The sequence below is a fragment of the Somniosus microcephalus genome, chromosome 2 (genome assembly GCF_052327205.1).
Source record: "Somniosus microcephalus isolate GS21.2 chromosome 2, FLI_Smic_1.0, whole genome shotgun sequence".
Lineage (NCBI taxonomy): Eukaryota > Metazoa > Chordata > Chondrichthyes > Squaliformes > Somniosidae > Somniosus > Somniosus microcephalus.
Window position 1 is genome coordinate 382,847,071 of NC_140988.1, and position 26,310 is coordinate 382,873,380.

Here is a 26,310-nt window from a genome sequence, read left to right on the forward strand (position 1 = left end):
GAGACCGTGTTTTGTTTCTGCTGTTCCAACAGCTCAGCAAGGAGAATCGGAAGCTCCAGAGGCTGAGCCTGGCCTTGCAGCCCATGTGGGACACGCTCCCCGAAGACATTGCCCAGCTGGCACTCCAAGATGAGGAACCCCCCGATCCCACCGCCGACCCCGCATATCATTGCCAGCTCCAGGTCAAAGGTGATGCCACAACTTCGCTTACAGGGTGCGGAGGTCAAACAGATGAGCCTTGTTAGAGCTAGGATCTGGAATTAGGTGCACGTGCAATCTCCCCACATCCAATCTTCTTCAGTCAAGTACTGGAGTCCAACTGGAGGCTCGAGTGGAGCATAAACGCCGGCATGGACTGGTTGGGCCGAATGGCCGTATATTCTATGTAATCCTATGTAAACACATCGAAGCAACAACAGAGAAACAGACCATTCGGCCCAACCAATCCGTGTTGGCGTTTACCTTCCACATGAGACAGTAGTCCCAATCACCCGCCCTGTTCCCATATCCTTTCAATCCCTTTTCCTTCATCCTCCTCTCCGATCTAATCCTGAATGTTGACATAGTTTCTGCCTCAACCACTACTGTGGAAGTAAATCCCACAGCCTCACAACTCTCTCTGTGTGAAGGAGTTTCTCCTGCACTCTGTTTCCACCATCTACAAGGCACAAGTCAGGAGTGTGATGGAATACTCTCCACTTGCCTGGATGAGCGCAACTCCAACAATACTCAAGAAACTTGACACCATCCAGGACAAAGCAGCCTGCTTGATTGGCACCCCATCCACCACCTTAAACATTCACTCCCTCCACCACCGGCGTACCATGGCTGCAGTGTGTACCATCTACAAGATGCACTGCAGCAACTCGCCAAGGCTTCTTCGGCAGCACCTCCCAAACCCGCGACCTCTTCCACCTCGGAGGACATGGGCAGCTGGCGCATGGGAACACCACCACCTCCAAGTTCCCCTTCAAGTCACACACACCATCCTGACTTGGAAATATATCGGCCATTCCTTCATCGTCGTTGGATCAAAATCCTGGAACTCCCTCCCTAACAGCACTGTGGGAGTATCTTCACCACACGGACTGCAGTAGTTCAAGAAGGCGGCTCCCCACCATCTTCTCAAGGGCAATTCGGGATAGGCAATAAATGCTGGCCTTGCCAGCAATGCCCAGATCCCATGAATGAATAAAGAAAAACATTTAACCTTGTATCTGTGACCCCCTCATTCTTGACCCCATAAATACAGGAAACAGTCTGCTTCTATACACCCTGTCCCATCCTTTGATAATTTTAAACACTTCCATCATATGGCCCTGTAATCTGCATTGTTCTAATGATAAAAGCCCAAAGTTTGCAATATGACTGCATGTTCTTAACAGCGCTTAAACCCAGCGCCAGTCAAGGATCCAACCTGTCTCCTTCCTGCTCTGTTATGGTGCAATACAATTCTGGGCAGTGTATTTGACAGCTGAGGCATCAGCATATTAGACGTCTATCACAAGGTACCCTTTATCAAAAGATAAATGTTTTTGCTGTCGCTGTAACCCTGTCCTTTGAGGCGGGGTTGCCTGGTGAGTTTAATTCCATTGGTGCTGCAGTGTGTTGGATGTTTAGATCTTGACCAGTGATATTGGTCTCCTTACTCCTTATAATCATAGAATAGTTACAGCACAGAAGGAGGCCATTCGGCCCGTCCAGCCCGTGCCGGCTCTCTGCAAGAGCACTTCAGCTAGTCCCACTCCCCCGCCCTTTCCCCGTAGCCCTGCAAATTCCTTTTCCTCTGGTACTTATCCAATTCCCTTTTGAAAGCCACGATTGAATCTGCCTCCACCGCCCTCTCAGGCAGTGCATTCCAGACCCTAACCACTCGCTGCGTAAAAAAGGTTTCCCTCGTGTCGCCGTTGGTTCTTCTGCCAGTCACCTTAAATCTGTGTTCTCTGGTGCTCGACCCTTCTGCCAATGGGAACAGTTTCTCTCTATCTACTCTGTCTAGACACCTCATGATTTTGAACACCTCTATCAAATCTCCTCTCAACCTTCTCTGCTCTAAGGAGAACAACCCTAGCTTTTCTAGTCTATCCACGTAGCTGAACTTCCTCATCCCTGGAATCATTCCCGTAAATCTTTTCTGCACCCTCTCTAAGGCCATTACATCCTTCCTAAAGTGCGGTGCCCAGAATTGGACACAATACTCCAGTTGAGGCCGAACCAGTGTTTTATAAAGGTTCATCATAACTTCCTTGCTTTTGGACTCTATGCCTCTATTTATGAAGCCTAGGATCCCGTATGCTTTTTTAACCGCTTTCTCAACCTGTCCTGCCACCTTCAACGATTTGTGCACATATACCCCCAGGTCTCTCTGTTCACGCACCCCCTTTAGGGTTGTATCCTTTAGTTTATATTGCCTCTCCTCGTTCTTCCTACCAAAATGTATCACATCGCACCTTGGAAGTCCATGTACACCACGCCAACCGCATTTCCCTCATCAACCCTCTCTGTTACCTCATCAAAAAACTCCATCAAGTTAATTAAACACGATTTGCCTTTAACAAATCCATGCTGGCTTTCCTTAATTAATCCACACTTGTCCAAGTGACTGTTAATTTTGTTCCTGATTAACGTTTCTAAAAGTTTCCCACTACCGAGGTTAAACTGATTGGTCTGTAGTTGCTGGGTTTATCCTTACACACTTTTTTGAACAATAATGTAACATTTGCAATTCTCCAGTCCTCTGGCACCAGCCCCGTTTCTAAGGAGGATTGGAAGATTATGGCCAGTACCTCCACGATTTCCTCCTTAACCTCCCTCAGCATCCGAAGACGCATCCCATCTGGTCCTGGTGACTTATCAACTTTAAGTACAGCCAGCCTTTTGAGTACCTCCTCTTTATCAATTTTTATCCCGTCCAGTATCTCCACTACCTCCTCTTTCACTATGACTTTGGCAGCATCTTCTTGGTGAAGACAGATGCAAAGTATTCATTTAGTACCTCAGCCATGCCCTCTGCCTCCATGCGTAGGTCTGATTTTTGGTCCCTAATCGGCCCCACACCTCCTCTTACTACCCATTTATTATTTATAATATCCCTATAGAAGACTTGATTTTCCTTTTATGTTGGCTGCCATTCTATTTTCAGGCTCTCGCTTTGCCCCTCTTATTTCCTTTTTCACTTTCCCTCTGAATTTTCTATATTCAGCCCGATCCTCACTCGTATTCTCAACCTAACATCTGTCATATGCCCCCTTTTTCTGCTTCATCTTACTCTCTACCTCTTTCGTCATCCAGGGAGCTCTGGCTTTAGTTGCCCTACCTTTGCCCCTCGTGGGAATGTACCTCAACTGTACTTGAACCATCTCCTCTTTAAAGGCAGCCCATTGTTCGATTACAGTTTTGCCTGCCAATCATTGATTCCAATTTACCCGGGCCAGATCCGTTCTCAACCCACTGAAATTGGCCTTCCTCCAATTAAGTATTTTTATTCTAGATTGCTCCCTGTCCTTTTCCATAGCTAATCTAAACCTTATGATACTATGATCACTGTTCCCTAAATGTTCACCTACTGACACTTGCTCCACTTGACCCACCTCATTCCCCAGATCTAGATCCAGCACTGCCTCCTCCCTCGTCGGGCCAGAAACGTAATGATCAAGAAAGTTCTCCTGAACACACTTCAGAAATTCTACCCCCTCTCTGCCCTTTACACTATTACAATCCCAGTCTATATTAGGATAGTTGAAGTCCATGATTATTACTACGCTATAGTTCTTGCACCTCTCTGTAATTTCCCTGAAAATTTGCTCCTCTATATCTTTCCCACTATTTGGTGGTCTATAGAATAGACCTAGTAGTGTATTCTCACCTCTATTATTAACTCTAGCCATATAGATTTTGTCCTTGACCCCTCCAGGACATCCTCCCTCTCCAGCACTGTAACATTCTCTTTAACCAATACTGCCACACCACCTCCTATCTTTCCTTCCATATCTTTCCTGAACACCTTATATCCAGGAATAGTTAGTACCCAATCTTGTCCTTTTCTGAGCCAGGTCTCCGTTAGTGTCACAACATCATATTCCCATGTGGCTATTTGCACCTGTAGCTCACCAACCTTATTTACCATGCTTCGTGCATTCACACAGATGCACTGTAAACCTAGCTTAGACCTTCTTGTATTCTCTTTTAGTCTGACCTAATACCGTACTATCTCTTACTCTATTGCTATCTGTCTCTGCCCATCCTTTGTGCACTTTGTTTCTCCTTTCTAATGCTACATCCTGGTGCACATCCCCCTGCCAAATTAGTTTAAACCCTCCCCAACAGCACTAGCAAACCCCCCCCGCAAGGATATTGGTTCCGGCTCTGTTGAGGTGCAACCCATTCGGCCTGTACGGGTCCCACCTCCCCCAGAACCGGCCCCACTGCCCCAGGAATCTGAAGCCCTCCCTCCTGCACCATCTCTCCAGCCACGCATTCATCTGCTCTATCCTTCTATTCCTATACTCACTAGCTTGTGGCACAGGGAGTAATCTCGAGATTTCTACGTTTCAGGTCCTGCTTTTTAATCTCTTTCCTAGCTCCCTAAACTCTGCCTGCAGGACCTCATCCCTTTTTCTACCTATGTCGTTGGTACCAATATGGACCACAGCCTCTGGCTGTTCACCCTCACGGCTCAGAATGTTCTGCAGCCGCTCAGTGACCTCCTTGATTCTGGCACCAGGAAGGCAACATATATATAGAGTCATAGAGTTATACAGCACGGATAGAGGCCCTTCGGCCCATGCCGGCCATCACGCCCTGTCTAATCTAATCCCATATTCCAGCATTTGGTCCGTAGCCTTGTATGCTATGGCATTTCAAGTGCTCATCCAAATGCTTCTTGAATGTTGTGAGGGTTCCAGCCTCCACAACCCTTTCGGGCAGTGAGTTCCAGACTCCAACCACCCTCTGGGTGAAAAAGTTCTTTCTCAAATCCCCTCTAAACCTCCCGCCCTTTACCTTGAATCTATGCCCCCTAGTTATTGACCCTTCTACTAAGGGAAAAAGCTCCTTACTATCCATCCTATCTATGCCCCTCATAATTTTGTACACCTCAATCATGTCCCCCCTCAGCCTCCTCTGCTCCAAGGAAAACAAACCCAATCTGCCCAGTCTCTCTTCATAGCTGAAGCGTTCCAGCCCTGGTAGCATCCTGGTGAATCTCCTCTGCACCCTCTCCAAAGCGTTCACATCCTTCCTGTAGTGTGGCGACCAGAACTGCACACAGTATTCCAGCTGTGGCCTAACCAGTGTTTTATACAGCTCCATCATAACCTCCTTGCTCTTATATTCTATGCCTCGGCTAATGAAGGCAAGTATCCCATATGCCTTTTTTACCACCTTATCCACCTGTTCCGCCGCCTTCAGGGATCTGTGTACTTGCACACCCAGATCCCTCTGACCCTCCGTCTTGCCTAGGGTCTTACCATTCATTGTGTATTCCCTTGCCTTGTTAGTCCCCACAAAGTGCACCACCTCGCACTTTTCCGCGTTAAATTCCATTTGCCACTGTTCCGCCCATCTGACCAACCCATCGATATCGTCCTGCAGACTGAGACTACCCTCCTCGCTATTTACCACCCTACCAATTTTTGTATCATCCGCAAACTTACTGATCATACCTTTTACATTCATATCCAAGTCATTAATATAGACCACAAACAGCAAGGGACCCAGCACCGATCCCTGTGGTACCCCACTGGCCACAGGCTTCCAGTTACAAAAACAACCTTCGACCATCACCCTCTGCCTTCTGCCACTAAGCCAGTTTTTTATCCAACGTGCCAAGGCACCCTGGATTCCATGGGCTCTTACCTTCTTGACCAGTCTCCTGTGCGGGACTTTATCGAAGGCCTTACTGAAATCCATGTATGCCACATCCACTGCGTTGCCCTCATCCACACACCTAGTCACCCCCTCAAAAAATCCAATCAAATTAGTCAGACATGATCTTCCCTTGACAAAGCCATGTTGACTATCCCTGATTAATCCTTGCCTCTCCAAGTGGAGACTGATTTTGTCCCTCAGAATTTTTTCCAATAATTTTCCCACCACTGATGTTAGGCTCACTGGCCTGTAGTTCCCCGGTTTTTCCCTACTCCCCTTCTTGAATAATGGAACTACATTAGCGGTTCTCCAGTCCTCTGGCACATCCCCTGTGGCCAGAGAGGTTCTGAATATGTGTGTTAGAGCCCCCGCAATCTCTTCCTTTGCCTCACACAGCAGCCTGGGATACATTTCGTCTGGGCCTGGGGATTTATCCATTTTTAGGCCTGCTAAAACCGCCAATACCTCCTCCCTCTCGATGTTAATGTGTTCGAGCATATCACAGTCCCCCCGCCCTATTTCTATGTCTACATCGTCCCTCTCCATAGTGAAAACAGATGCAAAAAATTCATTTAGAACCCTTCCTACATCTTCCGGCTCCACACACAGATTGCCACTTTTGTCCCTAATGGGCCCTATTTTTTCCCTAGTTATCCTCTTACCCTTAATATACTTATAAAACATCTTAGGATTTTCCTTTATTTTGCTCGCCAGTGTTATTTCATGGCCCCTCCTTGATCTCCTAATTTCTTTTTTAAGTATCCCCCTGCACTTTTTGTACTCCTCTAGGGCTTCCTCCGTCTTTAGCCTTTTGTATCTGCCAAAAGCCCTCCTTTTTTTTCTAATCCATTCTCGTATATCCCCTGACATCCAAGGTTCCCTGTGGTTTTTGGAACCACCCTTGACCTTTACGGGAACATGTTGCCATTGTATGATCTCAATCTCCCTTCTGAAAGCCTCCCATTGCTCCGATGCGGATTTTCCTACAAGTAGCTGATCCCAGTCCATTTTGGCCAGATCCTGCCTTATCCTATTAAAATCGGCCTTCCCCCAATTTAGAACCCTTATTTCCGGCCCATCCCTGTCCTTTTCCATGACCACCTTAAATCTCACCATATTATGGTCACTGTCACCAAAGTGCTCACCTACTAGCACTTCTTCCACTTGGCCGGCCACATTCCCTAGAATTAGGTCCAGTACTGCCCCCTCTCTTGTAGGACCTTCTACATGCTGGCTCAAAAAGCTCTCCTGGATGCACTTTAAGAATTCTACACCCTCTGTGCCTTTCACACTCTGACTATCCCAGTTAATATTGGGGAAGTTGAAATCCCCCATTATTATTACCCTATTATTTGCACATTTCTCTGAGATTTGCCTACATATCTGTTCCTCTATCTCCCCCTGACTGTTTGGAGGCCTATAGTACACTCCCAGCAAAGTGCTTGCCCCCTTCTTGTTTTTAAGCTCCACCCATATGGCCTCATTAGAGGAACCTGCTAATATGTCATCCCTCCTTACTGCAGTAATTGACTCCTTAATTAATATTGCTACACCCCCTCCTCTTATACCCCCCCCTCTGTCTCGCCTGAAGATTCTGTACCCCGGAATATTGAGCTGCCAGTCTTGCCCCTCCCTCAACCATGTCTCCGTGATAGCAACAATATCATACTCCCATGTGTTTATCAACACCTTCAGTTCATCCACCTTATTTGCAAGACTCCTTGCATTAAAATAGATGCCATCCAGCCTTGCCCTTGTATATTTGCCCTGTCTACCAAGCTGACTTGTTTTTTTCTCTATAATTGGCAGCACATCACCCCCTATTTCAGCTCCCCTCTGTATCCCATCCCCCTGCCAAGTTAGTTTAAACCCCCCCCAACAGTGCTAGCAAACCTCCCCGCAAGGATATTTGTCCCGCTCTGGTTCAGGTGCAACCCGTCCGACTTGTATAAGTCCCACCTTCCCCAGAAGCAGGCCCAGTGATCCAGGAAAGTAAAACCCTCCCCCCTACACCAACTCTTTAGCCACGCATTCATCTGCTCTATCCTCCTATTCCTATACTCACTAGCACGTGGCACTGGGAGTAATCCAGAGATTACAACCTTTGAGGTCCTGCTCTTTAATCTGTTACCTAGCTCCCTAAATTCTTGATGCAGGACCTCATCCCCCTTCCTACCTATGTCATTGGTCCCAATGTGGACCACGACCTCTGCCTGCTCACCCTCCCCCTTAAGAATGCCCTGTAGCCGCACAGTGACATCCATGACCCTGGCCCCAGGGAGGCAACAAACCATCCTGGAGTCACGTTTGCGGCCACAGAAACGCCTATCTGTTCCCCTTACGATAGAATCCCCTACCACTATTGCTCTCCCACTCTTTTTCCTCCCTTTCTGAGCAGCAGAAGCGTCCCTGGTGCCAGGAAGCTGGCTGCTGCTGCCTTCCCCTGGTGAGTCATCCCCCTCAACAGTATCCAACTTGGTATACCTGTTTGAAAGGGGGATGTCCGCAGGGGGCCCCTGCACTTCCTGCCTGCCTCTGTTGCTCCGCCTGATGGTCACCCCCTGTGCAGCCCTACCCTGAGGCGTGAACAACTCACTAAACGTGCTATCCACGACCCTCTCAGCATCGCGCATGCTCCAAAACTCATCCACCCGCAGCTCGAGCGCCACAATGCGGTCTACAAGTAGCTGCAGCTGGATGCATTTCCCGCACACATGGTCGCCAGGGACACTGGCAGCGTCCCTGACTTCCCACATAGAGCAAGAGGAGCAGAACATGGGGCTGAGCTCTCCTGCCATGACTTACTCCTTCAATTAATCTAAAAATGTATTCAATACCCCAGTTACAGGTATACTCTAGGGCGCTTTATTTACCAACTGTCCTCACTACAACACAGAGCCCCTAGAAAATTAACACCACAGAATTCAAGCTTGTAATGAAAAGAGAGAAATACTCACCAACCAATCACAGAAACCCCACAGTGCAGATAGAGGCCATTTCGGCCCATCGAGCCTGCACCGACACATATCCCACCCGATCCCCGTAACCCCTGCACCAACACATATCCCACCCTATCCCCGTAACCCCACGTATTTAATCCCCCTAACACTAAGGGTCAATTTATCATAGCCAATCAACCTAACCCGCACATCTTTGGACTGTGGGAGGAAACCGGAGCACCCGGAGGAAACCCACGCGAACACGGGGAGAATGTGCAAACTCCACACAGACAGTCACCCGAGGCCAGATTCGAACCCGGGTCCCTGGCGCTGTGAGGCAACAGTGCTAACCACTTACCTGCTCCCTGGTGACGTCACACCCCGATTACTTTTTACCTCTCTGCAACTTCTGAGCTCGCAGACTGGAGTTTGGTATGCCTCTCCTGGCCCCGCTGCCGCCTTAAGTACCTCGCCGCCGAGTCTCCCACAGGTCCCGCCTCTCGCTGCCTGCCGCCGCTGCTGGTTAGTGTAATGGTCATGTTACTGGACTAGTAATCCCAAGTAGCTGGTCTAGTAATCCAGTAGAACGTGAGTTCAAATCCCACCGGGACAGTTTGAGAATTTGAATTCAATTTAATAAATCTGCAAATAAGCAGCTGGTCTCAGTAAAAGTGGCCATGAAACTATCAGATAGTTGTAAAATCCCAACTGGTTCACTAATGTCCTTCAGAGAAAGAAACCAGGCCTCCTTCTGCTCCCACTTCTTATGTTCTTATCACCAGCCCTAGGGAACTGAGTAAGAATATAAAAAATAGGAGCAGGAGTCGGCCATTCGGCCCCTTGAGCCTGCTCCACCATTCAATAAGATCATGGCTGATCATCCACCTCAACTCCACTTTCCCGCCCTATCCCCATATTCCTTGGTTCCCTTAATATCCAGAAATCTATCGATCTCTGTCTTGAATATACTCAACGACTGAGCCTCCACAGTCCTCTGGGGTAGAGAATTCCAAAGATTCATCACCCTCTGAGTGAAGAAATTTCTCCTCATCTCAGTCCTAAATGGCCGACCCCTTATTCTGAGACTGTGACCCCTGGTTCTTGGTGAAGACAGATGCAAAGTACTCATTTAGTACCTCAGCCATGCCCTCTGCCTCCATGCGTAGGTCTGCTTTTAGGTCCCTAATCAGTCCCACCCCTCCTCTTACTACCCATTTATTATTTACTAGCTGGGGGTGCCCGGCGTGGCCAGGGCAATTTTGGGGCACGCGGTCTCCCTGCCCCTGTCTGTCCCCCCTCTCTCTCCCTCTTCCCCTCTCCCTGTGCTGTCCTCTCCCTCCCTCCCCTCCCCCTCCCTCCCCTCTCCCTGCCTAGCGCCTGAGGCCCGGTGCCGTTGTGATAGCGGCCGTGCTGGGCCTAGCGCTTGAGGCGCGGCCAGGCTGTCGGGCCGAGACGGACCCGAGCTGAGCTCCCCGCAGAAGGCGCGGCTGACGGCCGGCCGCTGCTGCTCCCCCGACCGTTGTGTGTGTCGGGCCGAGCGGTTGCGAGGCACGGCCCAAGTGAGCCCAACTTACCTGCCACTCCGGCGGGGCGGGAGCGGGATCGGGAGCCGCAATGTGGGGGTTTCTTTTGCTGCTGCTGTCCCTGTGGGGATGGAAAAAATGGCGGCAAAGTTTAGGGAGACTGGACGATTAGGACCCGCCCGTGATGCACTAGTTGGTCAACCATCAGGTGAGTGAACTGTAGGATTGGTCAAGCAGCATGTCACTCAATGCTAATGAGAGGTAGGATTGGTCAACCGCTAATGAGTGGATTTTTGAATGTTTTTTGTATACTGTCCAAACAATTTTTGTCTGATGAAAAAGTAAATACCCCTACGAGAGTCCCCTAACGATAAGCTTTCTTTTGATATAACATACGTGAAGGTACGCTCTATAACATTTGATTGTATAGCCGGACAGACAGACAGAGAGACAGACAGAGAGACATACCGGTTTATATATATAGATATGCCTTTAGAAGACTTGATTTTCCTTTTATGTTGACTGCCATTCTATTCTCAGGCTCTCTCTTTGCCCCTCTTATTTCCTTTTTCCAGCCAGGGGGAAACATCCTCCCTGCATCTACCCTGTCAAGCCCTGTAAGAATTTTGTATGTTTCAATGAGATCACCTCTCATTCTTCTAAACTCTAGAGAATATAGGCCTAGTCTACTCAATCTCTCCTCATAGGACAATCCCCCATCCCAGGAACCAGTCTGGTGAAACTTCATTGCATTCCCTGCATAGAAGTCAGGCCGTGTATAGTTCTAGAATGGTCCATGAGGTTCCAAACCCACAGCTTAGTATCAACCCTGCTTATACCTTCACTGATGAACCTGTTGTTTTATCAGAGTTTCAGGAAAGAATCTCTCATCTACTGGAGGAAAAGAGACAACTGACCAGCAAGGTGCAAGAGATGGAAAGCCAATTGGCTGAATTGATGGAGAAAGTAAGTATTCTGACTACTCGGCTATTGTTGCACCAGTAGTATGCGATTGTGGCAGGTTATTTCTCTCCAGAGCCCACACTGGGAGTAGTTTTAATTACATCGATCACTTCTCATTCCTACATTTACTCCCATTGCATAGAATTTCAGTGAATGAAACCTCTTCCTATTCACTCCCACCATATAGAATCCCAATGGACCAAACCCCTTCCCATTCACTCCCACTGCATAGAATCCCAATGGACCAAACCCCTTCCCATTCACTCCCACTGCATAGAATCCCAATGGACCCAAACCCCTTCCCATTCACTCCCACTGCATAGAATCCCAATGGACCCAAACCCCTTCCCATTCACTCCCACTGTGTAGAATCCCAATGGACCCAAACCCCTTCCCATTCACTCCCACTGTGTTGAATCCCAATGGACCCAAACCCCTTCCCATTCACTCCCACTGCATAGAATCCCAATGGACCCAAACCCCTTCCCATTCACTCCCACTGTGTTGAATCCCAATGGACCCAAACCCCTTCCCATTCACTCCCACTGTGTTGAATCCCAATGGACCCAAACCCCTTCCCATTCACTCCCGCTGCATAGAATCCTAATGGACCCAAACCCCTTCCCATTCACTCCCACTGTACAGAATCCCAATGGACCAAACCCCTTCCCATTCATTCCCACTGCATAGAATCCCAATGGACCCAAACCCCTTCCCATTCACTCCCACTGTGTTGCATCCCAATGGACCCAAACCCCTTCTCATTCACTCCCATTGTATAGAATCTCAGTGAATGAAACTCATTTTCATTCATGATCATTGTACAGAATCCCTTTGGATAGAACCCTAATAAACGAAACCCCTTCCCATTCACAGCTATAATTACCACCCGGGCAGGTCCAAGTATCATGCTCAGGGCAGGGTACGTGAGCAAGGAAGGAGGGCAAGAAAGTTGGAACCCGACACACCTTGCATTATCTCTTGGACGCACCCTGGAGATGTTGATTAGAAGCAGGAGCGTTGTTGAGTCTCTGTGAAAGAGAAGGCAACACGATAAGTGGAAAAAAATAAAATAACACGTTACAGAAGCAGATGAATATATTTTGTCCACTAATACTTTGGATGCACAGCTTGGGTAGCAGGATCTCTTGGGGGCCTGTACTTTGTCATGTTCCTAAAGCTGTAACTAGCTCTGGACTCGCAGGTTGGACATAATACAGGTGAGTTGGTGTCAACTGTGGCTCAGTGAGTAGCACTCTCACCTTTCAGTCAGAAGGTTGTGGGTTCAAATCCTGCTCCAGAGATTTGAACCCGTAATCCAGTCTGACACTCCCAGTGCAGTCCTGGGCGAGCGCTGCAAGGAGGTGCCGTCTTTTGGATGAGATGTTCGAGGCCCTTTCTACCCTCTCAGGTGGAAGCAAAATATCCTACAGCCACTATTTCAAGGACGAGCAGGGGAGTTCTCTCTAGTATCCGGGCCAATATTTATCCCTCAACCAACATCACTAAAAAACAGATTATCTGGTCATTTATTTCATTGCTGTTTGTGGGAGCTTCCTGTGCGCCTATTGACTGCTACGTTTCCTACATTACAGCAGTGACTACGCTTCCAAAAGTACTTCATTGGCTGTAAAGTGCATTGGGACATCCTGAGGTTGTGAAAGGTGCTATATAAATGCAAGTCTTTCTTTTCTTGGGGTAGGTTAAGCTGGGTCTCTGGGGTGGAGTCCATGCCATACTCAGAGTGCAGCATCATAGAATCATCAAACCACACAGCACAGGAGGCCATTCGGCCCCTCGTGACTGTGCTCGGTAACTCCGTCAGGAGAATCCTCCTGGAATTTCTGGACCAATAGCTTTTTCCTCTTCCTTAAAAGTTTTACTGGTGGCGGTGGTGCAAAGACCTGTTCTGATTGGTTATTCAATGGCACCTTGTAGGTGGAGAAGGAACATGCTGAAAAGACGGGTCTGCAGAAAGCCCTGGAGAGGCAGAACAAGAATCTCCAACGATTCAGCACAGGTGAGGACTTACGTTGCATTCACTGGAGCCATTTTATCTCCGTGAGGACCAGGTTTGATATTGTTTATTGAGGAAGCCGTGCCCCTCCCCTAGCTCAATTAAAATCTCTCTCTGTCTCTCTCTGTCTGTATCTCGCTCTCTGTATCTCTCTCTCTGTCTGTCTGTCTCTCTGTATCTCTGTCTATCTCTGTCTGTCTCTCGCTCTGTCTCTCTGTCAGTTTCTCTGTATGTCTCTGTCTGCCTGTCTCTGCCTCTCTGTCTGTCTCTATTTGTCTGTCTTTCTCTCTGTCTGTCTCTCTCTGTCTGTCCGTCCCAACCTATCTGTATCTCTCTCTCTCTCTCTCTCTCTCTCTCTCTCTATCACTGTCTATGATTGTTTATCTCTCTGTATGGCCGCGATTTCACCGACCGAGGCGGGTCCGGGTCGGCCGGGGTCGGTGTCGCGGTCCCAGCCCGTTGCCTACTGCAGCCCGCACTTTCAATGGGGTTTTGTTAAGCCCGCCCAGCGAGGTTCCTGGCCAATTAATAGGAAGCGGGTCTGATGACGTCACTTGATGACGCGTCATCAGCCGGTTTCCTTAAAGAGGCCATGTCCACATTGATCTTGACAGTTGTGCTGTCAGTGTTCTACAGCATTGAGGTGCTGCAAACACTGACAAGCGCTGCACAGGCTCTCCCATATACTTATGGAGGGAGTCACAGCACGCAGGGAGGTCATCTTCCCTTCCCAAGGGTGGAAGAGACCGCCCCAGGAGACCAATGCAGCCTGGTTGCACATTGCACAGGAGGACACAAGCAGGGATGTGGTCAGGAGGATCAGGCTGCAGTGGTGCAAACCATTGAATGATCTCAGTAGATCACGAAACATTAGTACAAAGCCACACTCAACCTCATCCTGCTGTGCCACTCATCACATCCACATCACTCTGCCTTCCCTACCCTACTCCTGCACATCCTTACTCACACCAACTTACCTTGCACTTCCACCCATCCCCCTCTATCTACATTATCACTTCCCCATCTCACTAGCCACCCCTCACACTCACCCTCATCCTAGTGCAATCATACCAACTAACAACACACAAGGGTAGGCACCTGAGTGTTTTAGACAATGTTCATGTAAATTTTCTGTTAATGTGTTGTTAAACATTGAAATCTTTATTTTCAACACTTTACCTTATTGGACAGATCTGTGCTCACCTTTGGAAGTGTCTCTTCACTTCTTTTGTTCTATCGCAGCCCTGCCTTCGATCTATTTCATTTCCTTTCCAGTTTTGAAAAAGGGTTTCGACCCGAAACGTCGACTCTAATTTCTCTCCACGGATGTTGCCTGGCCTGCTGAGTTTTTCCAGCATTTTCTGTTGTTATTTTGGAAGTGTCTTAGTGAGTTCCAGTGAATGTTGAGACATAACTTCCTCAACTTCCTCCCCCCCCCACCCCCCCCCAATTGTGATGAGTGTGAAAGGAATGGCTTGGACATTGTAGGGATGTTTTATGGTGCTGGTGTGGGGTGGTGTCAACCTGGCGCATCATGTGGCAGCCAAGGTGTACAGCATCAAGTGAAGTAAATCTGGCCATGGTGATGCCATCGCTGGTCTCCCGGGCAGCAATGTTGTCAGGGGCTGATGCCCTGTGTCCTGTGCAGCATCAGGTGATTGCGGAGAAGGTTGGTATTGTTGTTGGTGATGTTGGTGTGCTTGGTGATGTTGGTGCTGGGGCTGATCGTGAAGGGATTCAGAGGTGAGATTTTTTCAAGGGCACCGATGTTGTTGGAATAGATGGCAGCTGAAGTTGAGATGACAGAAGCGATCCGTCAATGGTGAGAGAGCTTGCTCCAAGGAGGCGACAGTGGATAGAGAGTTTACCCCAAACACTTCCAAACTGCATAAAGCTCGAAAGTGTCTTCCAAGTCCTGAAGGCTCAAGCTTCTGACACTGGAAAGTGACCAGCTGTGAAATGGTAGCTTTCATACCACTTTTGCAGCTGTCACCTATTCACAGCAATGGGGAGACAGAGAGAACCTGGTCTACTTACCTGACGTGAACCTCGTTAATAAAGTGGTAAAATAGAAATAGGCTGGCAAAATAGTAGTTAACAAGCGTTTAACAAGCATTTAATTATCTTAAAGGCCTCCCCCACCGCTTGGTGTCGGGTCTGTTCTGAAATCGCAGACCAGACACTTTGGAAACTTATATGGAGGCGGGTTCAGAGCAGGCTCCCAACCCGCTGTCAATCATTTTGATTTTGACAGCAGACCCACCTCCGAACCCGCCCTCTGAGCACCGGCAAAATCGTGGCCAATGTCTCGGTCTGTCTCTGTCTCTGTCTGTCTGTTTCTACCTGTCTGTTTCTATCTGTCTGTCTCTGTCTGTCTGTCTGCCTCTCTCTCTGTCTGTCTGTCTCTACCTGTCTGGCTGTCTGGCTCTCTCTGTCCCTCGCTTTGTGTGTCTCTCTCTTTCACTCTGTCTCTTTCTTTTTCTCTCTGACTCTCTCTGTGTCTCCTGCTTTGTCTCTCTCTCTCTGTCTCTCATTCTTTCTCTCTCTCTCTGTCTCTCATTCTGTCTCTCTATCTCTGTCTCTCATTCTGTCTCTCTCTCTCTGTCTCTCATTCTGTCTCTCTCTCTCTGTCTCTCATTCTGTCTCTCTCTGTCTCTCATTCTGTCTCTCTCTCTCTGTCTCTCATTCTTTCTCTCTATCTCTGTCTCTCTCCACCTTGACACTTCATGGTAAATGTGATGAACCCACACTTTGAGTTGGGAGCTGTGCTTGAAGTGAGCGCAGGTCTGAGATAGCAGCTCCATCACTGCCCCGCCCAACCAGACACTTACTCTGAGCACAGCTCTCCACCGGCAGAGTGGGATTGAAACCTTTACCCTGATCCTTCTATTGCTTCCCCCTGGCTGACACCTTTCTTCCTGATGCCTCTTAGCAACACCAGCATCGATTGCAAAATTCTTTCCAATAATCATAGAATCTCACAGCACAGAAGGATATTCGGCCCATCGTACCTGTGTTGGCTCCTTGAAAGAGCTCTCCAGTTAGTCCCACTGCCCCTGCTCTTTCCCCCAGAGCCCGACAAATAAGAGAGACCTCCCAGCAGTAACGAGGATAACATTTCCCCCTTTTCTTTTCTCCTCAGTCTCCTCAATGGTGACCCATGAATGCCAGGAACTCAGGCAAGGTCTGGAGCTGGAGCAGGACCTCCGCCAGCTGGCTGAGACCTACGCACATCGGGTACTGGAAACGCGAGGTGGGGGGGTGGGGGCTCGGAATCGGACCACCCGACATTCACCTACAGGACATCCAAAACAGAAGGGTACTCCCCACCCAGTTTTGGTCTTCCACACAAGTGGAAACATTTTCTCTATGTCTACCCTATCAAACCCTTTCAGTGCCATTCGCAACTCCTCAGGTAATGAAGCAGTCCATGCCCTCATGCAACAAGACCTGGACAACGTTCAGGCTTGGGCTGATAAGTGGCAGGTAACATTCGCGCCACGCAAGTGCCAGGCAATGACTATCTCCAACAAGCGAGAGTCTAACCATCGCCTCCTTGTCATTCAACGGCATTACCATCGCCGAATCCCCCACTATCAACATCCTGAGGGTCACCATTGACCAGAAACTTAACTGGACCAGCCACAGAAATACTGTGGCAACAAGAACAGGTCAGAGGCTGTTATTCTGTGGCGAGTGTCTCACCTCCTGACTCCCCAAAGCCTTTTCATCATCTACAAGGCACAAGTCAGGAGTGTGGTGGAATACTCTCCACTTGCCTGGATGAGTGCAGCTCCAACAATACTCAAGAAGCTCAACACCATCCAGGACAAAGCAGCCCGCGTGATTGGCACCCCATCCACCACCTTAAACATTCACTCCCTCCACCACCAGTGCACCGTGGCTGCAGTGTGTACCATCTACAAGATGCACTGCAGCAACTCACCAAGGTTTCTTCGACAGCACCTCCCAAACCCGCGACCTCTTCCACCTAGAAGGACATGGGCAGCAGGCGCATGGGAACACCACCACCTCCAAGTTCCCCTCCAAGTCACACACCATCCTGACTTAGAAATATATCGCCAATCCTTCATCGTCACTGGGTCAAAATCCTGGAACTCCCTCCCTAACAGCACTGTGGGAGTACCTTCACCACACAGACTGCAGCGATTCAAGAAGGCGGCTCACCACCACCTTCTCAAGGGCAATTAGGGATGGGCAATAAATGCTGGCCTTGCCAGCGACACCCACATCCCATGAACAATTTTTTTTTTTAATCTTAAAGACCTCAATCGGGTTACCCATCTGTCTTCTCTTTTCTAGAGAAAAGAACTCCAGCCTGTTCAGTCTCTCCTGACAGATAGAACCTCTCAGTTCTGGTATCATCCTTGTAAAAGTTGAGCACAATTTCTTTGAACAGCTCTTGTCTTTGGATAAGGGGGTTACAAGGACCATCAAAGGTCTTTGAAGATTAGTGGACAGGGAATGTCCGCCTGGTCCTCTCAGCAGGTGTCCGTCCCTTTCACAACATAACAAGTAATTTTCCTTGCATGCTCCCTGCCCCTTGCTGGGCTACAACTGATACCTCACCCATGGCCAGCCTCGGGGTGGGAGTCCAGGCAGTGAGTGCCAGCGGGAACTTTGCCAGTGAAGTGGGAGGGCAGCAGATCCTGACCCATGGTCCATCAGTGCACACCGTCCTGCGGAGGTCACTGGATACCATCAGGAGCAGGAACCTCCAGTTTCCCCCTTCTAGAATCATAGAATGATACAGCACAGAAGGAGGCCATTTGGCCCATCATGCCTGTGCCAAAAGAGCTCCAATTAGTCCCACTCTCCCTGCTCTTTCCCCATAGTCAAAGGGAGGGTGGATTTACTGAGTCCAATTGTGGAGTCCTTACCATCGCTCGGGCTAGGAGCAGCTGGCTCTGCTCCAAATCCAGATTGAGACCGGGTCCTCCAGTAGCACAGCACTTACCAACTCATTCAATGGGACCCCTTCCCCGTGTTACTCTCCAAACCATGCCAACTCATTCTCCTCCTTCTTTATTTATTTAAAATTCATTCATGGGATGTGGGCATCGCTGGCAAGGCCAGCATTTATTGCCCATCCCTAATTGCCCTAATTGCCCTCGAGGAGGTGGTGGTGAGCCGCCTTCTTGAACCGCTGCAGTCCGTGTGGTGAAGGTGCTCCCACGGTGCTCTAAGGTAGGGAGTTCCAGGATTTTGACCCAGCGACAATGAAGGATCGGCGATATATTTCCAAATCGGGACCATGTGTGACTTGGAGGGGAACTTGGAGGTGGTGGTGTTCCCATGCGCCTGCTGCCCTTGTCCTTCTAGGTGGAAGAGGTCGCGGGTTTGGGAGGTGCTGCTGAAGAAGCCTTGGCGAGTTGCTGCAGTGCATCTTGTACATGGTACACACTGCAGCCACGGTGCACCGATGGTGGAGGGAGTGAATGTTTAAGGTGGTGGATGGGGTGCCAATCAAGCGGGCTGCTTTGTCCTGGATGGTGTCGAGCTTCTTGAGTGTTGTTGGAACTGCACCCATCCAGGCAAGTGGAGAGTATTCCATCACACTTAAAGAACCAGGTTGTGAGGTTCTCCCTGTGTCTGCGTGGGTTTCCTCCCACAGTCCAAAGATGTGCGGGTTAGGTTGATTTGGCTATGATAAATTGACCCTTAGTGTTAGGGGATTAAATACGTGGGGTAACGGGGATAGGGTGGGGTATGTGTCGGTGCAGGCTCGATGGGCTGAAATGGCCTCTATCTGCACTGTGGGGATTCTGTGATTCTGTGATTCTGTGAGAGAAACCTGGGACGAGACCCAGAGTAAGTGCAGGGCACAACACCGGAGGGAGGGAGGTGGAGGTAAATGAGGAAATGGAGTTCAGAGGGTGCCAGGCTTGTGTTGAAAACGCCTGTTGGTTGTAGGAGTGAGGGAAGACTTCCACTCTTGGGAAAGGATGAGGTAGAGCTAGAAATGGGGCGATCAGTCTTTGTTTCTGTTCATTCTCAGGGTGTAGGTTGAGGACGGCAGATAAAGGCAGGAGGCCACTCTTTCCCCCTCCTGGAGCCTAGGTGGTTGACCCACAGGCAACCAAGAGGCTCCGTTTCCCGCTCTTCATGTGTAAGCATCAGCAGGCTACTCAACCATAGACTAGATTGATTCCCGGGATGAGAGGGCTGTCCTATGAGGAGAGATTGAGTAGATTGGGCCTATACTCTCTGGAGTTTAGAAGACTGAGAGGTGATCTCATGGAAACGTATAAAATTCTTAGAGGGCTTGACAGGGTAGATGCAGGGAGGATGTTTCCCCTGGCTGGGAGTCTGGAACCAGGGGTCACAGTCTCAGAATAAGGGGTCGGCCATTTAGGACTGAGATGAGGAGAAATTTCTTCACTCGGAGGGTGGTGAATCTTTGGAATTCTCTACCCCAGAGGGCTGTGGATGCTCAGTCATTGAGTATATTCAAGACTGAGATCGATTGACTTTTGGACTCTAGGGGAATCAAGGGATACGGGGATAGGGCGGGAAGGTGGAGTTGAGGTCAAAGATCAGCCATGACCTTATTGAATGGTGGAGCAGGCTCGAGGGGCTGAATGGCCGACTCCTGGCTCCTATTTCTTATGTTCTTATGTGAAGTGCCACACAGTTGACTCTGATCCTCTCCTCCCCTGATGACTGCAATCCAGTCTATTTTACCCTTCCTTGTGCAAGGGCGGTGAGGCCGATCGTATCGCTCCCTCTCCATCACCCTGTCCGGGGAAAGACTTTGGCCCGGAAATTGAGCGAAGACTTGCCGATCTCTCGGCACGGCTCCAACGGGAAACCTCAGGTAGCCCAGGTTGCACGGGGTGAATCATAGAATCATAGAAATTCACAGCACAGAAGGAGGCCATTCAGCCCATCGTGTTTGTGCCAGCCGACAAAGAGCTATCCAGCCTGATCCCACTTTCCAGCTCTTGGTCCGTAACCCTGTAGGTTTCGGCACTTCAAGTGCACATCCAAGTACTTTTTAAATGTGATGAGGGTTTCTGCCTCTACCACCCTTTCAGGCAGTGAGTTCCAGACCCCCACCACCCTCTGGGTGAAAAAAGTTCTCCTCAACTCCCCTCTAATCCTTCTACCAATTACTTTAAATCTATGCCCCCTGGTTATGGACCTCTCTGCTAAGGGAAATAGGTCCTTCCTATCCACTCTATCTGGGCCCCTCATAATTTTATACACCTCAATAAGGTCTCCCCTCAGCCTCCTCTGTTCCAAAGAAAACAACCCCAGCCTGTCCAATCTTTCCTCATAGCTAAAATTCTCCAGTCCTGGTAACATCCTCGTAAATCTCCTCTGCACCCTCTAGTGCAATCACATCCTTCCTGTAATGTCAGAACTGTCGGGTGTTTCTATGTGTGGAGTGTGGGGTGGGGGAGGGGGGCAGATATCCTCTCGGAGTCAGGGCGAGAGAGCAGGAAAGCCCTGCTGGAATTTCAGGACCCTCTTGTTTATTGAAGGGAGTGCCTCTTTTGTCCTCTTTAATTCTGCCTCTCCCTCTCTCCCTGCTCCGCGAACACAGATGCGCGTGAAACAGCAGGAGGCGAATCGGCAGAGTATGATACTTCTGGAGAACGCGGCTCCCAGCACACAGCTCCTCAAAGCCATGGAGGAAGTGGCCAACGCGACAAAGATCCTGGAGGAAGAAAGGTTCCAGCACCAGCAACAGGTACAACAAACCAACACGAGGGGCAGAGGCGAGGGGAGGGCAGGGGATTGTCCTCCAACTCACAGCCCCCTCCCCCACGCAACAATCCGAGGAAGGAACACCGTCTGAAGCCCATCAGTCCCACTCCATCCACAGCCCACCTAACCTGTACGCCTAACGGTCAGCCGTGGCTCAGTGGGCAGCACTCTCAGTTCCGAGTCAGAAGGCCGTGGGTTCACGTCCCACTCCAGAGACTTGAGCATGTACTCCAGGCTGACACTCCCAGTGCAGTACTGAGGGAGTGCTGCACTGTCGGAGGGGCAGTACTGAGGGAGTGCTGCACTGTCGGAGGGGCAGTACTGAGGGAGTGCTGCACTGTCGGAGGGGCAGGACTGAGGGAGTGCTGCACTGTCGGAGGTGCCGCCTTTCGGATGAGACGTTAAACCGAGGCCCCGCCCGCCCTCTCAGGTGGATGTAGAAGATCCCATGGCCACTATTTCGAAGATGAGCAGGGGAGTTCTCCCCAGCGGTCTGGCTAATGCTTATCCCTTGACCCACACCACTAAAACAGAATATCTGCTCCTTTATTTCATTGCTGTTTGTGAGATCTTGCTGTGCACAAATTGGCTGCTGCTTTTGCCTAAATTACACCAGTGACTGCACATCAAAACGAATTTCTTGTTCATAAATTGCACAGGACGTCCTGAGGATGTGACAGGTGCTAAATAAAAGCATGTTCCAGGAATTTATTACCAAGATTAGTGGTTCAGGCAGAAACTATGGGCTGGATTTTTTGAATGAAGACGTGTTGGAGGCGGGGCTGCTGCTTGCCGGGTTTCAGTCCCGCCTCCATCAGCTTCTGGCCAACCAGCGGGAATTTCCCCTGATTGACCTTGTGAAGCCCGCCCGGCGGGCTCAGCAGGCCAATTAGGGGGAAGTCAGTGACACAGTATATCAACGTCTGATGTGTCATCTGTCAAGAACTTTTGAAAGAAGAAATGTCATCGTTTGACAGCTCTGTGAAGCTGTCAAACACTGACATTCTGTGTAGTTTGATGAGTCCTTGTGTTCAGGACTCATCAAACCTTTCTAGTTTGCAGAAATCAGCTGGCTATTGTATTGGAGGATGCAAAAACCAGTCTGTGATCTCTACAATGGAGATGTCGGGGACTCCGGCTCCACAGCAGCTGAAGGCTGAAGGTAGAAACAACAGTAAGTTAACATTTTCTAACACTTTACACTCACCTCACATACTTACCACTCCACACTTGCACCCATCACTCACCTCTACATCGCACTTTCACACCCCTCCGACCCCCGCAGACCTCCTACTCACCTCCTACACCCCGGCGGGGTTTCCCCAGGTCGTGAAGCCCGCACTTCAGGACGAAAAATGGGGGTAATCCTATTTTCTGCCTGTTAACGACCTGTTAACAGGCAGTTAATAGGTTTTAAGCCCTTCCCGCCTCCAAGGAGACGGGACCCAGGGTGGGACGGCTTCCCGCCTCCTGGCAAGAGGGCACGGAGGCGGGTTGGGGGCGGGATTGTCACCCGCCCACAAATTCTGCCACTTTCCCGGCAGTCCCGCCTCAACACCCACCTCCTCGGGGCTGAGAAAATCCAGCCCCATGTCTACATTTGGGATTAGATCGGAGAGGTGGAGGAGAGGATATGGGAACAGGGCGGGTAAATGTGATTGGAACTATTGCCGCGAATGCAGTGTAAACGCCAACACAGACTGGTTGGACCGCAAGGCCTGCTTCCGTGATGTGACCGCGATGTATTTCTATGTATATAACGGAGAGCCTGTTTGCCTTGTGACAAAAGGTGAAAGAACTGCGGGAGCAGATCGTAGTATCACAATCCCAGAAAGAAATCGACAGGCTCCAGCTGCTGCTACAACTGATGGAAGAAGAAAAAGAGGAGATGGAAACTAAAGTCCAGGAGGCTGAGGGACAGAACAAAGAGCTGGAGGCAAAAGGTCAGCAAAAGGCACACACAGTCCCGATAGTTAGTCAGTCCCTGCCCTGGGAGTGTTTGATGGGACAGTGTAGAGGGAGCTTTATTCTGTATCTAACCCGTGCTGTACCTGCCCTGGGAGTGTTTGATGGGACAGTGTAGAGCGAGCTTTACTCTGTATCTAACCCGTGCTGTACCTGCCCTGGGAGTGTTTGATGGGACAGTGTAGAGGGAGCTTTACTCTGTATCTAACCCGTGCTGTACCTGCCCTGGGAGTGTTTGATGGGACAGTGTAGAGGGAGCTTTACTCTGTGTCTAACCCGTGCTGTACCTGCCCTGGGAGTGTTTGATGGGACAGTGTAGAGGGAGCTTTACTCTGTATCTAACCCGTGCTGTACCTGTCCTGGGAGTGTTTGATGGGACAGTGTAGAGGGAGCTTTACTCTGTATCTAACCCGTGCTGTACCTGCCCTGGGAGTGTTTGATGGGACAGTGTAGAGGGAGCTTTACTCTGTATCTAACCCGTGCTGTACCTGCCCTGGGAGTGTTTGATGGGACAATGTAGTGCGATCTTTACTCTGTATCTAACCCGTGCTGTACCTGCCCTGGGAGTGTTTGATGGGACAGTGTAGGGGGAGCTTTACTCTGTATCTAACCCGTGCTGTACCTGCCCTGGGAGTGTTTGATGGGACAGTGTAGAGGGAGATTTACTCTTTATCTAACCCATGCTGTACCTGCCCTGGGAGTGTTTGATGGGACAGTGTAGTGCGATCTTTACTCTGTATCTAACCCGTGCTGTACCTGCCCTGGGAGTGTTTGATGGGACAGTGTAGGGGGAGCTTTACTCTGTATCTAACCCGTGCTGTACCTGCCCTGGGAGTGTTTGATGGGACAGTGTAGAGGGAGATTTACTCTTTATCTAACCCATGCTGTACCTGCCCTGGGAGTGTTTTTTGGGACAGTGTAAAGGAAGCTTTACTCTGCATCTAACCCGTGCTGTACCTGCCCTGCGTGTGTTTGATGGGACAGTGTAGAGGTGTGGTAAACCACTGTCGTTCACTGTGTTCACTATTGTTGTTGTTGTTGTTGTTGTCGTTCACTCTTGTTTCACTGTTATACCTGACTATGCCTCAGCTGACTCCGCCCTTGGCTACCTGGTATAAGGACGGCTGCACGGCAGCTCTCTGCCATTCGGTCGTCCACTAGAGGCATAGTCCTGATCTGTTTGTAGTTGCATTCAGTAGTTAATAAAAGCCTGTTGTTCTGAACTCTACTCGGCCTTTTATTAGAATCGATAGCGCATCAAGAGGAAGCTTTACTCTGTATCTAACCCGTGCTGTACCTGCCCTGGGAGTGTTTGATGGGACAGTGTAGAGGGAGCTTTACTCTGTATCTAACCCGTGCTGTACCTGCCCTGGGAGTGTTTGATGGGACAGTGTTGAGGGAGCTTTACTCTGTATCTAACCCGTGCTGTACCTGCCCTGGGAGTGTTTGATGGGGGCAGTGTAGAGGGAGATTTACTCTGTATCTAACCCGTGCTGTACCTGCCCTGGGAGTGTTTGATGGGACAGTATAGAGGAGGCTTTACTCTGTATCTAACCCGCACTGTACCTGCCCTGGGAGTGTTTGATGGGACAGTGTAGAGGGAGCTTTACTCTGTATCTAACCCGTGCTGTACCTGCCCTGGGAGTGTTTGATGGGACAGTGTAGAGGGAGCTTTACTCTGTATCTAACCCGTGCTGTACCTGCCCTGGGAGTGTTTGATGGGACAGTGTAGAGGGAGCTGTACTCTGTATCTAACTCATGGTGGGAAACCAAGAGTTTAATGAGGATGAAGAACTTAACATAATTAATATAAGTAGAAGATAAGTACTAGAGAAACTAATGGGACTAAAAGCCGATGAATCCCCCGGACCTGACGGCCTACATCCTAGAGTTCTAAAAGAGGTTGTTGCAGAGATAGTAGACTCATTGGTTTTGGTCTTCCAAAATTCCCTAGATTCTACAACGGTCCCAGCGGATTGGAAGGTAGCAAATATAACACCGCTGTTCAAGAAAGGAGGGAGAGAGAAAACAGGAAACTGCAGGCCAGTTAGCCTGACATCAGTCGTCAGGAATCCATTGTTAAGGAAGTGGTATCAGGGCATTTAGAAAATTATAACATGATTAGGCAGAGTCAACATGGTTTTATGAAAGAGAAGTCCTGTTTGAGAAATTTATTAGAATTTTTGAGCAGGGTAGATAAAGGAGAACCAGTGGATGTAGTATATTTGGATTTCCGAAAGGCATTCGATAAGGTGGCACATAAAAGGTTCTTACACAAGGTACGGTCTCATGGGGTTTGGGGTAATATGGTAGCATGGAGAGGATTGGTTAATGGACAGAAAACAGAGAGTAGGGATAAACGGGTATTTTTCAGGTTGGCAGGCTGTAACTAGTGGGGTGCCGCAAGGATCAGTGTTGGGGCCTCAGCTATTTACAATCTATATTAATGACCTAGATGAAGGGACCGAGTGTAATGTATCCAAGTTTGCTGACGATACAAAGCTAGGTGGGACAGTAAGCTGTGAGGAGAACACAGAGTCTGCAAAGGGATATAGATAGACTGAGTGAGTGGGCAGTAAGGTGGCAGATGGAGTATAATGTAGGGAAATGTGAGGTTATTCACTTTGGTAGGAAGAATAGAAAAACAGAATATTTTTTAAATAGTGAGAAACTTTCAAATGTTGGTGTTCAGAGAGATTTGGGTGTCCTCGTGCAAGAAACACAGAGAGTTAGCATGCAGGTACAGCAAGCAATAAGGAAGGCAAATGGCATGTTGGCCTTTATTGCAAGGGGTTGGAGTATAAGAGTGAGGAAGTCTTGCTCCAATTGTACAGGGCCTTGGTGAGACCACACCTGGAGTACTGGGCACAGTTTTGGTCTCCTTACAAAAAAACATAGAAGATAGGAGCAGGAGTAGGCCATTCGGCCCCTCGAGCCTGCTCCGCCATTCAATGAGATCATGGCTGATCATCCAAATTCAGTACCCTGTCCCTGCCTTCTCCCCATACCCCTTGATCCCTTTAGCCTTAAGAAATATATCTAACTCCTTCTTGAATATATTTAATGACTTGGCCTCCTCCACCCTCTGTGGTAGAGAATTCCATAGGTTCACCACTCTCTGGGTGAAGAAATTCCTCCTCATCTCTGTCCTAAATGGCTTACCCCTTATCTTTAGACTGTGACCCCTGGTTCTGGACTCCCCCGCCATCGGGAACATCCTTCCTGCATCTAGTCTGTCTAGTCCTGTTAGAATTTTATAAGTTTCAGTGAGATCCCCTCTCATTCTTCTAAACTCCAGCGA

At 49.2% G+C, this 26,310-nt stretch overlaps 1 protein-coding gene across 1 annotated transcript in view; it reads left to right on the forward strand.

The window, feature by feature from the left end:
• LOC147123798 (shootin-1-like) overlaps positions 1-26,310 on the forward strand; it is an 86,770-nt gene that overhangs the window by 39,688 nt on the left and 20,772 nt on the right. The window contains exons 5-10 of the mRNA XM_085976159.1: positions 33-189; positions 11,199-11,296; positions 13,232-13,313; positions 16,453-16,547; positions 20,881-21,027; positions 22,834-22,987. Of these exons, the coding sequence (XP_085832285.1) occupies positions 33-189; positions 11,199-11,296; positions 13,232-13,313; positions 16,453-16,547; positions 20,881-21,027; positions 22,834-22,987 (733 nt within the window). The remainder of the gene's footprint in view (positions 1-32; positions 190-11,198; positions 11,297-13,231; positions 13,314-16,452; positions 16,548-20,880; positions 21,028-22,833; positions 22,988-26,310) is intronic.